Genomic DNA, 15094 nt, shown 5'->3' on the forward strand with positions numbered 1-15094 from the left:
AGCCCACAGAGTCAACAAACCTGGTTCATAGGAATTCACAGAGTCTGACTCAACAACCAGGGAACCTGAATGGAAATGACCCAAGCCCTCTGCACGTATGTTACAGTTGTTTACTTTAGTATACTTGTGAGACTCATAACAATGAAGAAGGGGCTGTCCCTAATGCTTTAGGTGGCTCTTAGGAATCTGTTCCCCATACTTGGTTACCTTTCTCAGCCTTAATATGAGGAAAGGTGCTTAGTCTTACTGCAACTTGATATATCCTGCTTTGTTGATACCCATGGGAGGCCTACCCCTTTCTGAACAGAAACAGAGGAGTGGATTGTGGGAGGGTGAGGTGGATGGGGGGGGGAAGTAATGGGAGGAGATGAGAGGAGGGGAAATGAGAGGAGGGATGTGAAATAAATAAATAAACATTGGTTTGTTGACCTATACAAGATCAAGCCAGCTAAGAATTCCAGGATGGAGGAGCAGGAACTCCTGAGGATCTACCCCTAGCTGAGGAATGATGGCTTTAACATTTGATGGCTGCTGGGGGAGAGTTAATTTTCTTTAGGAGTGTGGCCATAGGTAGGTTGCCCATGCCTCAGTATATATCTCTATACCCATGTGCATAGAGCAGTATTAACTGGATTCATTGAGTTATAAAAAAATGGAGGGGATACTAATTTGGGAGGAGATATTCTAGGAGGAGTCTGAAAGACAGAATGTGGGGCATGAGATCAAGATACATTATATACATGTATGGGCTGTTCAAATAACAAATTAAACATGAAATAAATATATTCACAAAAGAAATTTAATTCAATTAATTACTAAAATATTTTAATTAAAACATAATTATATCAGGATGTTATGAATGAAGTAAAGCACATGTCCATTGTGAAAGCAAGATTTTTAGCTTGCTTTCTTTACATTATTTCTGATAGATTAATTTCATGAAGGATGCTATGACCAACCATTTTTGGAATGAAAAGACAAATAAAGAATAAAATAAATAAACCCCCAAGACAAAAGCAAATCCCTTAAGGACACAAAGGAAAAGCTAGCTTAGACTGAATAATCAAAGCATAAATTTAGATCAATAGTATAGTATTTAGTTATGGTATTTTAGAAATGTCTACTAAACTATAATGTATATGTTAATACTAAGATCAGGACTGTGCTTTTCCAACATATGTCTCAATTACTATAAAAAATCTGAATTCTGAAAGACAATAACTTATTCAATATAGCAAAAGCAGTACATAAAAACATGTATGCCCCACAAACCCTGGTATGCGTTCATTAAAGACAATAAGCTATATTAAAGTTATTTTACATAAAGATATCACAGAATAATAATTAAATAAAATTGATGTGGGAAAGGGAACACATATATGACCCAGAAGGGAGGAGTGGGAATGATATAGATAAGATGTACAGGTATGAAATTCTCAAAAAAGTATTTTAAAAAATCATAGATGTTTCAGGCTGACAGAACTAAAGGACATTTAGTAAAACTTCCTACAGATGGATACATGGAAGTATAAGTGATGATATAATATTCTCAAGTAATTGTTTCTGTTTGATTTAGGAATGCTTAATAACAATGTAACTCACTCACCAGCAACACTAGAAAATGACAAGATGCCACATGAACCATGAACGATGTTTCTCTCAGAGGACAGCTAAGTTGAATAATATAGTACAGTCTATAAATTCAAGCTTTATGTGGCTATGTAGCCATATGAGGTATAAATTGTGATATAACTTAGTTTATGGACCAGAAGTATGATTATCAAACTTGTCTGACAAAATTGTTTTCCTTCTGAATTCAGAAAAGACACAGGCAAATAGGAAGCTTTATTCTCTCTTTGGAAGCGCCTTTGTAGGGAACTAAGATGAGATGAATTCGAGGCATTCAACAAACTAGTAGAAGCACGAAGCTCTTCATCTCCATCAAGACAAGAAGAAAACATGAAAATTGTTCATTTTGTCAGCATAATAATTAGAAGCTAAAAGCATCTATCAGATGCCCACTGTGAGGATCCAGAAAACACAGAAGCTGGCAAGTGGAGATCCCTGGCTGGTTGCCTGGGTTTACCAGTGGGCACTGGTGACCCTTGATTGAGAGACACATACCTGGCAAATGAAGTTAATTACTCCTAACACCACTGGGTCCTAGAGCAGGGGTGTCATTTAATTGGAATGTTAATCACCTAATTATGTCACTTCATGGGAAATTCAACAATGTGCTGCAAAGTATCACAGATTCACTGGATAAATCCTCACCCACAAATACGTAGGTAGCACAGACCTATATGTTTATATGGTTCCAACACTGCTTTATATAACTGGATGTAAAAGGGAAATATTGGCCATACTAACATTGTTGCCAGCTTTATGAATCAGTTATCTGGCTGAACTAAAAGACCAACTCCAAGGAGGATAATGAAGATGAAATAAATGTAAGGTAAAACAGCAAAGTGGTTGCTGGTTTTATAAGCGAGCCTATAGGAAGCTCTTTAATGTGCTCAGACAAAAATTCTAGGGTTACAACAGCATCCTGGAAATATTGGCATTGAGTTCCAAAACTCACACTCAGCAAATGAACAGTTGTTGTATAACATGGCTGCTGAACAAGCCGTGGCTGGCAGAAACATTCTAAAACATACTTGCTCAAAATTGGCCTGGGAGCAGTTTTAAGTAGTTCCTGATTCTCCTTCTGGTCCTGAAATGTCTTTATAACTTTGTTGTTTATATCATGTACTGTACCTTTGTTGAAGTTCCATGTTGGTACACAGTGCCCCATGTGTTCTGTACAAGGCCCAACATTGAACAAGTGTGAAATGTTAAATTTTAAAATCAGGCCTGTCTTGAAATTTAGAAAACCAATCAACATACACTCTGAATCATCTCACAGAAGCAGTACACTGGAATGAGAAATTACGTAGTTTACATGGCTCAAGTGTCCTTTTCCTGGTCCAGTCTCTCACAGCTTTATCCCATTATTCAATTATCAGGAACATCACTTACATTGTGTTATATATTACAGTTCTCAGGAACTACAGTTTTAGCATGTGGATTTGTATTTCTTATGATACAGTCATACACACATCTTCGTATGTAATCATATTATGCATTGCTATGTAATTATATACATAACACGTGAGTCATATGGAATGTGATTAAATGACTGGGATTTGCCTCAGGATAATCAGGAGGGTGAAAATAAGTGAGTATCGGTAAAGGAAGACTGACAGGAATCTGGTGATTATATGAGTTTTCTAATCTACATTTGGACTTCAAATTTCTTACTTTGGGATGTGTGCATCTCTCTCTCTCTCTCTCTCTCTCTCTCTCTCTCTCTCTGTGTGTGTGTGTGTGTGTGTGTGTTGTACATGTGATTTTGGTGTCCTTGCATACATACAAGTGGATATACATTCCCATGCAGATACTAACGTCAGAGAGCATTGGGTACCCTCTTTCATCACTCTCTGCTATATTCCTTTAAGACAGTTTCTCACTGAACCTGGAGCTCTGTTGGTAGGCACAAGACCCAGTAGCCCTACTGTCTCCACCTCCCCAAGTGTCCTTGTTACCAGTTTTTATGCCCATGTCTTTCTCATTTAAGTGAGTGTTGAGGACGTGGATTCATTACTCCAGACTCTATAAGTTTTACTCTTTAGTTAAATGTTTCAAAATGAACACTTCCGAAAGAATATTTAAAAATTCGACATAAAAGTGTTTGCTGTTCTTCTGTGTGTTTTTATGTGCCTGCACACATTTGTAAACATGTACATGCGCGCGCGCGCGCGCGCGTGTGTGTGTGTGTGTGTGTGTGTGTGTGTGTGTAAGGAGAGAGATGGAGGGAGAGAAAAACATGAATGCTTGTGTGTTTGTGTATAATAAGAATTGCTTTGTTTTGGTAATTTGTCTTATTGTTTGTCTTTTGTCTCTTTGGGGTTTTTCTTTTCAGAGAGAGAGAAAGAAAAATATGAAGTTGGGTAGGAGGACTGTGGGGAAGATCTTGGACATGTTAAGAATTGAGAAAAAATATATATTGTATCAAAATTTTAATTAAAAATTGTATATGTATTATATATTTAGAGAGCCTTTAAAATCATGTTGAAAATAGATAATATGACACTTATAAGGTATAATTTAGGCTCATCTTATTTGAGCTATTCTTGTCAGTTCTTAGAATTTATACTGTAAAACATGTACTATATGATTTAAAAAATTATCTTCATGTCATCATTATACTCATATTGATAAATACATGAAAAAAGTGGGCATATGACTCATACTCAGTAACAGAAACTCTAAAAATAACATCATTAGGATAAGGCTCTCTTTACAGCCTTTTTGTATTCTTGGAACTTCAAAAACTGTTGATAGTTGATAAATGAATCAAAATTAAATATACTTTGCAACCTGTTGCAGATATTTGATTTCCTACAGAGAAGAATTTATTGATGAATCTATATATTCTCTAGTTATTGAGGGATATAAGCATTTTCAGCTAAATCACACCCACTCATGCTCACCTAGATGACATTTTAAAAGATGCTGTCTTTCAACACTGTTTCAATGCTCTCCACTCATGACACCAGATATGGAAGTACATAAAGTAAATACACAAGTAATCATTTACTGCTGTCATAAAGAAATTCACATTTCAATAATTCTTTGATATAAATATAATTTTATCCTTTGTTTGAGCTAAAAATTTGCATAATAATGAGATGGAATGTTCTTGTTTATTTTTACAGAGAGAATTAAATCTTGACTGAGCATTTGATATAGAAGGCTGAGATTCAACATTTTTCAGGCTTGGCTGATATTTTGAATTTATAATCATCAATGTAATTTACATTTAATATACATTAAAATAGCAGAAGTATTTTAGATCCATTTAAAAATTGTTGGAAATCTTTCTTAAATTCAAACCAACACTCTTTTAATGGTTTTCTTTTTTATGAAATTCAAATCAGCAAGCAAAGCACAATTTTAAAATTAAACGTTGTAGCATGACTTAACCAAAAGATCTACCATCCTGATACTTACATGCTGAGTAGGGACAGGAGGAACTATTAAATGTCCTTCTTCACCATAATTAAGTCATCATGTCTCCAACATGAGGAGAGCAAAAGAAGCCCTGAGTAAGTTAGTTCTCAGGAAATGAGTATTGTTTATTTGGCCACAACTATGTCGAGGACTCGAGGACTTCTGACCCATGAGACAATTAGCAAAGCCTTTACCTGTATGGGACAGGCTGAAAAGGGGTGACAAAGGTCTGCTCCAGAGTCCAATTATGAATTTATGGAGATGGGTCACTGATGGAAAACTAGCAACTGCAGCTTCGTCCCCCTGGCTGTTTACAGCATGAGACTGCTTGTATAAAGACCTTCTACAAAGACTAGCTAGATTGTACTGTAGGAATAAACACTCTGGAGGTCCAGATGGGGCAGTAGTGGTAGCAGTACCACATGAGTGCATCGGTGTGTCTGTGTGGGTCTCTCCTCTCTTCAAGCAGTTTGGTACTCAGCACTACAAGGGCTGAAAACAAATCTGTGAAATAAAAACATTGCAATTGATAGTATATAATACTCTTGTTCTGTGATGGGAAGACATGCTTTGTGCAAAGTATGCATGCTGTATGTTTAGCACAAAGGCACAGTGACGTCATATAATGGAAAATGCAAAAGCTGCCACAAACACTTCAGATTCATTTCATTTAAAGTCACTGGGGTCTTTAAAAAGCTTTACATTTTTAAAGAACTTTCATATTAAGTGATTCTCACATTTGGGCATAAAACACAGCTTAAAATGAAGTGGGGTGAAGGTTTGGACAGATGACTCAAGAGCCCTTGACAGATAGTTCACATCCATCTGTAGTGGATTGGGCTCCCTCCTCTGGTGTGCATGGAGATAGAACACTCACATACATAAAATACATGAGTAAATAGATCATTAAAAAAATAAAAGGAGGAAGTAGAGTGTCACATTCTTGATTAATTTTGGTGAAAACCTAAGGCAGGTGGGAGGGGTTGGCCCAAGCAATAGAAAGAATGTTTTCACATGCTTAAAATTCTGTAATAGTCAAAAGTTATAGGTGGGCCATCAAGATCTCAGTTAGAAAAGGAACAGCTAGCTGCCAAGACAGATGACCTGAGCTTGACCCCTGTGACCTACACACTGGAAGGAAAGAACCAACCTGTGCAAGTTGTCCCCTGACCTCCACATACTGTGATGTACTTTTCCACATAAATAAATAAATAAATAAATAACTTCTATTAAAATAAATAAATAAATAAATAGCTTTTTATTAACAAAGATAAAGATAAAGGATTAGAAGGAATGAAACAAGAATCTGTTCGGTGTAAGGGCTTTGGCACAAATGTGTCATTGGGGTCCAACCAGAGATATCTATATGTTTTCTACAGGAGCAAAATTCCATCTCTAGAGCAACAAGAGCAGAAGACAGGATTTAGGAGCAAACTGTTTAGATACAAACCTGGACCACTTGAAGTTTAGCTTAGCAAAGAATGAAGTATTTGAGTGGAGATGTGGAGTGATGCTGCCAAATAGAAAGAGAAAACTAAGGACAGTCATCAGTTCAATGCCCAGATCTCACAGTGAGCTAAGAGTTGCTGGTGAACTTAGACAGTGTGGCCCAAGTTTACTCTGTGCTTAGACTGCTATGCTAGATATGTTGTATACAGGAAAGGACAAACTCATACTTGACTTACTTTGGAGTTTCAGCTCATTTGAAAATAATGATAATGGATTTTATCTCCCTAATGACTCCCTGTTTTTAATCATTCTTCCTGAGCCTGTAAGAACATCTCAGAGAGATGTGAAGCATTTCTGTTCATTTTGGCTATGAAAATCCACCTTTATCTTTTTTCTAGATGACTCTCTAGGCCAGTCTGTGTGTCCTTGAGATCTCAGCAGGTCTCAACCCATCAAACCAGATGCCAGTGCTTGTTCCCAAGCACTCCAAACCTTAAGAGGCTCTCGTTCAGGACCTCCTGCCTTGGTATGAACTTTAAGGTTGTGTTCTCTCTCGGGGGCAGCATAGAAACTCCCCCACCACTCATTTCACAATGCTCATTTCTTAACCCGGGCTAATCGCTTCATGTGGATGTGCACAGGGAAGGTGTGATTGGTATTAATAGAGTGGATATTGGGGGGTTGGCTTTAATAATTAATAGCTCTGAATAAAAAAATGTGTTAAGAAACAGTACTCCCCTCCCCTTGCCTCTCGCCATCTGTGGCAGGCAGGAGAACGGGCCCAGCCCTTCACCAGCTGCAGTATAGCCTGAGCAGCACAGTGAAGCTGACCCTGTTCACAGGGACACAGATGAACCTGGAAATGAGCATAGGAGATCTGCCCCCTCATCTGCCATAAGGTGGTATGAGCGAGAGAGATGCTCCTCCCACCCCTCACCAGCTGGCCCAACACCTCACCAGCTCCAGTACTTGGGAGTACAGGTTCTGCATCTCACCTGATTAGCACAATAGAGCAGGTGCAGCTCAGGTGAGCTGTTCCCAGGAGCATGAGCTTAGGAGAGCTGGTCTTACTACTTGTTAGTCATGTGACAACATAGGTGGGAGAAAGATGCCTCCCCCTTGCCATAGGTAGGAATTGGTCCTTGGGTCATGAGAGCAGGAGAGCTGGCTCTGCCTCTCACCAGCTGCAGGAAAGTGGCTCCTACACCTCACCTAGGCAACAGAGTAGAGCTGGCCCTAGTGGTAGAGGTGGTGGTGAGTAGGTGGAGGGCTTAAGAACAGGAGGGCTACTTACTACATAGGCTAAGCTAGCAGGGTGATGCTGGAGAGCCCTCCCACCCTTGTAGTGAGGATGAGGGAAACCTAGCAGGCTAACCAACCCAGCAACAAACCAAGCTCAAAAACAGGACTATGCATTGGCCCAACCCAACATCCAACCCATCTATGATCTGCTGGAGTATGTAAACAGACCTGACACACAGACTCAAAGCTCCTCACAACACAGGATGTCCGAGAGGAGTCCCAGTGAAGGCCCAACATCAATAGTGTTAACAGAAACCAGAGGCCAAGAACCAGACCAATGACTGTGCAAGGAACACTTGCAAGTAAAGATGTATGAACTAACAGTATATTCCATGGCTCGCTGTGTCACATTACAGCATCCATAATGACATTTTTCTTTTTCTCTTTTCTTTTAATTTTTATTTTGTTTTATCCAGGGGGGGAAGGGTTGACATGCAAAGGTATGGGGAGATGAGAGGTCTCTAGATGCTTGATGTGAAATCCACAAAGAATCAAAAAAAATTAATAAAAGAAAGAAAGTAACTGTGATTCCTACAGCATCTGAGCTTCACTTATGAAATATAATGTACTATGACACTGGCCCCACTAGTTGTGTTTCCCAACTTACAGAAACTGCAAATGATACTAGGAACTTTACTTGTGTATCACTAGCAAGTTAACTATGACTTTGTAAAATTTAATAATCTAACTAAAAACTGATTAGAATTTCAGGAATAGAAACATTTGTACACTGGTCTCTGCTTCCCGAGTTTGGATGTGGTTACTCCTCCATGTTTCCATGTAGCCCACTGGAAGCATATACTTCAGACATCATAAATGATAGAATTAAAGTGGGATTCATGGTATTTCTGTGATCAAAATACGTTGAAGATAAGTTTGAAGCAAACTTAGCTGAGCCTGACTAATGAAGGAAAAGAATAAAAAATATCTCCTTAGCCAAGAATTCTCTTTGTTAATTTTTTTTGAGATTACATTTTAATTACAACATTTCTCCCTTCCATGTCCTCTCTCTAAAACCTCCCATATATTCCTACTCACTCCCTTTCAAGTTCATGGCCTTTTAAAGTATTGTTATTATATGCATATTTATATATTTATATACATGCATTGATGAATATAACCTGTTCAAGCCATATAACCTGTATGTATGTTTTCAGGGATGACCATTTGGACCTGGACAACTGAGTGATATGTTATTCCCTGAGGAGGGCCACCTCTCCCACTCCTAAATTTACTGAGTTGCTTGTAGTTCTATGTGAAGGGTTGAGGCCTGGTGAGCTTTACCCTGTGCAGTTTGACATGCTTGTTGGCAACGTCCTTATTTAGCTCACATCTGGGCAATCATGGAATTCAGACTTTATGGGTGTACCTTCTGGTTCCTAGGAGATACAATCTCACAGCAAAGTCCCTGATCGTTTGGCTCTGACCATCATCTTTCAGCCACTTTTTTTTTTTTGATAGTGTCCCCTGAGCCTTAAGTGTCTGGTAGATACATCTGATGGGACTAGGCTCCACAACTCTGTTGCAAAAGAAAAGTTTCCTTATTGAGCAGTGACAACTATATTTATCTGTGGATATAAGGACAAATGTTAAAGATTGTTGTTAGACACTATACTGGTTTAATAAATTAGTGGTTGTAGATTCTCCTCAATAACTGTATTTCATTAGCACTGACTAATTAGCTTGGTTTCTAGTACAAGGCATGGTCTCCCTTTTTGTTGAAAGGTTCTTAAGTCTAATTAGAGAGCTGTTGGTAACCACCAAGATATGTGTGCCACTACTTCACCCCTAATGGTTATTGTGCATGCTTGTTGTTGAAATGGTTCATAGGCATCATAGTTAAGTAGGATTATTGGTTGTCTCCATCCTTTGGAAGCTGGCATGGTACTTTCTGTTACCATTAAAGCTAGTCCTCAGGGATAGAGTATTCAGGTCAGTTTCAATGCAGGGGTTTCTGGGCTCTGTTTCTGAAGTGCATGGTGTCTTTAGCAATGGGGACTTACCACCCATCTCTGGAGCATAACCAAGAAGCCAAGATTTTTTTGAAATTAAATAAACAAATAAAAATTAGATTGTTCTCACAGATTTACCCCTGAGTCAATCTTGTGCTTTCCATACAAAAACCTATGTTTACTGGAATCCTTATTTAATGTGCTTTTGTTTCAATATGTACTTTACAGCAGCTTTAACATCCTTATTCCTCAAGCTATAGATAATTGGATTCAGCATGGGGGTAACTACTCCATAAAATAAAGAAATGATCTTATCTGAAGTTTGGAACTTGTTTTCCCCAGTCAGATCTTGAGACTTGGGTTTTGCATACATAGAGAAGATAGTACCATAAAATATGACCACCACAGTCAGATGGGCTGAGCAGGTAGAAAAGGCCTTCTTTCTCCCTGTAGCTGAATTCATTCTCAAGATGGTATAGAGGATGAACATGTAAGAGAAAAAGATGACCAGTAGTGGAAGAACCAGGAAGGCCATATTTGATATCACCATGGTAATGATATTGAGAGATATATCAGCACAAGCTAGCTTGAGGACAGCTAAGACCTCGCATGTAAAATGATTAATAACATTATTCCCACAGAAAGGCAACTGCATGGCAAGGGATGTTTGCACAACTGAATTGATTCCACCAGAGAACCATGATACAGATGCCATTGATACATACACTCTTTTGCTCATGACAGTAGAGTATCTCAAAGGGTTGCAGATGGCCACATATCGATCAAAAGCCATCATGCCAAGAAGCAAACATTCTGTTGATCCCATTGCAAATCCAAAGAACATTTGTACTGCACAACCAGAGAAAGAAATGTTCCTTTTCTTTGATATTAGGCTCACCAGAGTTGAGGGAACAGAGGATGTTGTGTAGCAGATATCCAGGAAGGAGAGGTTGCCCAGGAAGAAGTACATGGGTGTGTGGAGACGGGCATCAAAGATGCTTGCTATGATCAGAACCCCATTGCCAGTTAGAATTACCAAGTACATAGCCAGAACAAGAGCAAAGTAAATGGATTCAGTCTTTGGGTATCCAGAAAGACCCAAAAGAAGGAATTCAGAAACAAATGTCTGATTATTTTCATCCATGCCATCCACTTTCATCCATCATTGGAAGACCTACCATGAAACAAATCCAATTCCCCCAAACAAGTGATACAAAGTACCTGAAAAATATTTTTTTCATATATTAGTAATAGTTCATTTTGGGCTGGAGGGATAGCTGAGTCATTAAAGGCTAGGCTCACAACCATAAATATAAGAGTAATAGTTCATTTTTGAAATTCTGGCATTGATACCTCCAATAATGTGTTATTAGAATACAATGAAATTGAGCATATTGGAAGTACGCATGCCCATTGCCAACATATAACTATAAATATCAAACACACACTAAAACAGAAATGTTTTCTATTGTTAAATATACATTCCTACATTTAGGTTTCCAAAACTCCTAAATAAATAACCATACACCCGATTTCTTCATTTCATCTGCCGTAGTAAGTAACCAATGAAGAAGACACATAATTCAAAAAGTCTACTAAACAAAAAAACACTGAAATATGAGTCAGTGATTGACAATAGTCAAAATTTTACATCATCATCATCAACTTTGTTTTTTAATAACATTTATTTTTATTCCTGATGTAGCAAACAGTAATTAGCCCCTTTAAAAGTTTATTTTATCAACATTGATTCTAAAGAAATTAATTGATATAAGCTAAAATTTTGCATTAGATCAAAAGCATAGCTCTCATCTTCACATTTCAACCCATTTTTATCATATTCTAATATTGCTCCTGTGACAAAACCACTACACAGACATGCTCCACAAATTGAGATGGAGAATCTTGGTACAGCTTACCACATTCCTTTCTTTTATTCTGCAGCATGAGAGTTCATCTGGGTGATTTACTCATTTAAGTCAACTTAGCAATAGTAATAACGTAAGGCTTAAATGAACACAGAGTTGATGGAATAAATATTTTTGATTTACTTCTGATTCAAATCCATTTCCTTTTGCCATATGAAGTAGGCTGGCATAGTAACCTTCAGAGATTCAAGAACAATAATTCACTTGCATTTTATAAACAACTCCAAATGTACATAATATTAAATAGTAAAAAATTAAAAGACAGTTTTTAAATGAAGAATCAATTGTAGTAAATTATGATAATGTTTTTATAATGTTGGTAATGGGTTACCTTGAAGCCAATCTCATTCCAAACACAATAAGGGTAAATGAAAGAATAATGGAAGGCATTGTCATTAGGAGGTTGACAATTCAAATTACAATACAGGAAAAGTATATATAAAGATATATTATGAAATGCTTATATACTGTATCTTAAGTCCAAATTAAAGATTTTCCAAAAAGGTTGACATTTATGAGAAATAAATCATCAAGGGAGACTCAAAGAATCATTTTGGACATTCTGGATCTAGAAACATAGAAAGGATGGATTCAGAAAAGAAAGATGAACAAATATAATATGAGAAGCTAAGCCACAGTTAACTGGCAGATTGGCCAGAAGTCCATTCTATATGAGGCTGTCTCTGTGAGGGTTTGATGGCAAACAGATCTAGGAAAGAAGTAAATTGGGACCACAGAAAGTCTCTGACCTCAGAGGAACTTAGAGCTACTTTTGGTTGAGGGTTTATCAATAGAAAGAAAAAATAAAAGTTAGCATGTGACCTGACTTCAGCTACCTCCTAACCCATCCCATTATACAATTTTATGAGACTTGTGCAATTTAAATCAGTGGAAATATCACTGACTGCTGAATAGATGATAAAATGGCTCTTTCTGTAATCACCACTGGGTTTGACTCCAGCAAAAAAAAATCACAAGAAGCAGTCCTGCATGGATGAATAGTTCAGAGAATTCCAGCACATGTGACATATGTTGTTCTGTGTTAGTAACTCAGAAAATTCCTACACAATTATTAGGAGCCAGACATCCCACTGAGCAGAACTGTCCTTTGCAATGGATTCATTTTTCATAGTATTCAACACATTTAAACACTGAAGAGAAAGATATTCAAAGGCAATCTTAAAAATAAAAGCAGAAGAGGAAGAGGGAATAGAGGAGAGAGATAGGGAGGAAAGTGAAGGATGAGGAAGGGAGAGAGGGAGAGTGACAGATAGGGATAGGGACAGAAATGGAATGTGGGAAGTAGTTCTACAGGCCACAGTCAGGTGGATAACAGCAAGAGACAAGAATCCCCTCACAATATTGCCTCACCTGACTGGTCCCACTAAAAATGTCTAAACAAATCCTATTGTCAACAACAGAGCGTGGCCAACAAGATTCACAGAGAAATCAGTCACAATGGTGAATCAACTTTTTTGATTAAGCAGTGCCAGAGAAAAGAAGGAGGCAATGATTTTACACTTACCTAATAGTACCTGCTAAATCAAATTTTGGAGTAAATTTCAGAAATTGCTCAAGGGCCACTGGATGTTAGATATGAGCAGAGAGATCAGTCCAGAGAAATGAAAAAGGAAGAAGACAGGTAAACTCACCAAGACACATGGCCATGCTCCCAGTCAGATGAGTTTGGAGGCCAGGCCTAGGGAGCCCACCTTCCTCATCCAGACAGATGTCATGATGACTCATCTTAGATGACCTAAATGACTTCTCCTGTCACTGTCTCAGACTTCCCCGCCTTGGCTGCAATTCCTTCGCCTACTCAGATCCTCCCAGAACCAAGCATGTCTTGCTGTCTTTGTTTCTCTTCTGCTCCTGGTACTCCCAGTGGGTTCACTCCTGTGTGAGAGAGAAGTAAGAGTCAAGAGGAAGGAGCTCGTCTCTCTTGCTCATACCTTTACTCCTAAATCAAACACAGCGACTGGACATGGTACATGGTTTTAACTGAAAACATCAACTTTTATTTTCTGGACTTGCGGCATTTATGGATTCAATTCCAGGGCAACTTACTGTGCCCAAATTGCTGACTTGCAGCAGACTTACTTTTCAGCTTCTTTTAAGGAGTACAAATAAGCTCCAGTCTTAACTAGATAATCACCAGTTTAAGCTCTGGTGGTAACAGGGGTCACCCAACACTCAGTAAAATTCATAAGAAACAGGTTTAGAATCAAGGAAGAGTATTCAGATTAGAATCACAGCCTTGGTTCGAGGTTCCCTTTCATTTTACAACCTGTTTTCTCATTTTGGAAATGGCGTAAAAATGCCTCAATCATTCCCACATATTACATACGATAAAAAAAAAAATAGTGTATAGTGTGTAGAAGTTTCTTCAAAGATTGACATATATAAAAGTTATAATATAAGGTAATAGTTCACGAATGTATTCGGAAAAATAGATTACTTCATATATGGCTTCTGGCCATTTGTGTTATTAATACATGATGGCTAATACCCTTGATTACAAAAAGGCTCTATTGACTCACCCTTATAGTGATGGATTTCTACCACCTTATGAGAAGCAGTTACATTTTTATAGAGTTAACTTCAGTTTTCCAAAGGTTCGACAAACATTCCAGATTCCATAGATGTGTCGAAATAAATATTTGTTATGCAACAGCTATTATAATTGTTCCCGAAATCCCAAAGCAATTTAAAGTTGGGAGTGAGGAGATCTGGGATAGAGAAACTTCTTATACAATAGGGACAGTGCCCACATACCCAATTAAGTGTAGCTGAAAATGTATTGTACCTGAGCTAACACCTAAGAGGGAAATAATGTTCTCCAGCATTTGTGCCTTTGGGAAAGGGCAGCAGACATACAGCTAACAATTTGAAGAGTGGGAGCATCAGTTTAAAACTTATCTTAAAAAGCACAGTTAATATAAGAGATTAGTGATTCAAACAGTAGTGACTATTAATTAAATGTAATACCCAAACAGATGATCTTGGGGCTGTAGAGATGGCTCAACAAATAAGAGTGTGTACTGTTCTTGCAGGAAACCTGAGTTCAGTTCCCAGTATCAATGTCAAGCAGTTCACAACTGCCTGAAACTCCAATTCTAGAAATAACTGCTGCCTCTCCACAGCCACCTTCACTCACAAGTACATACACAGACACATACACAGACACACACACACAGAGAGAGAGAGAGAGAGAGAGAGAGAGAGAGAGAGAGAGAGAGAGAAAGGGAGAGAGAGTTACACAACATAGAAACATTTAAAAATAAAATATTTTTTGAATTATTTTTATTTTTTTTTCTTATTTTACATATCGATCCCAGTCCCCTCTCCCTCCCATCCTCCCATGCTCCCTCGAAGCCCTCAAAAATAAAATAAAATCTTTTTAAGTTAATT

At 37.9% G+C, this 15094-nt stretch overlaps 1 protein-coding gene across 1 annotated transcript; it reads right to left on the reverse strand.

Moving 5' to 3' along the window:
* Positions 1-9945: 9945 nt before the first annotated feature.
* LOC127224654 (olfactory receptor 13C3) lies at positions 9946-10902 on the reverse strand. Its single transcript, XM_051187754.1, has one exon. The coding sequence runs from the start codon at positions 10897-10899 to the stop codon at positions 9946-9948; it is 954 nt and encodes a 317-aa protein (XP_051043711.1). The 5' UTR covers positions 10900-10902.
* Between the last annotated feature and the right edge of the window lie 4192 nt (positions 10903-15094).

This window comes from Phodopus roborovskii, unplaced genomic scaffold, assembly GCF_943737965.1.
Source record: "Phodopus roborovskii unplaced genomic scaffold, PHOROB, whole genome shotgun sequence".
In the NCBI taxonomy this organism is placed as follows: Eukaryota; Metazoa; Chordata; class Mammalia; order Rodentia; family Cricetidae; genus Phodopus; species Phodopus roborovskii.

Bases quoted from the DNA above. Each gene is read 5' to 3' on its own strand.
- LOC127224654 (XM_051187754.1), bottom strand. From the start codon at position 10,899: ATGGATGAAAATAATCAGACATTTGTTTCTGAATTCCTTCTTTTGGGT.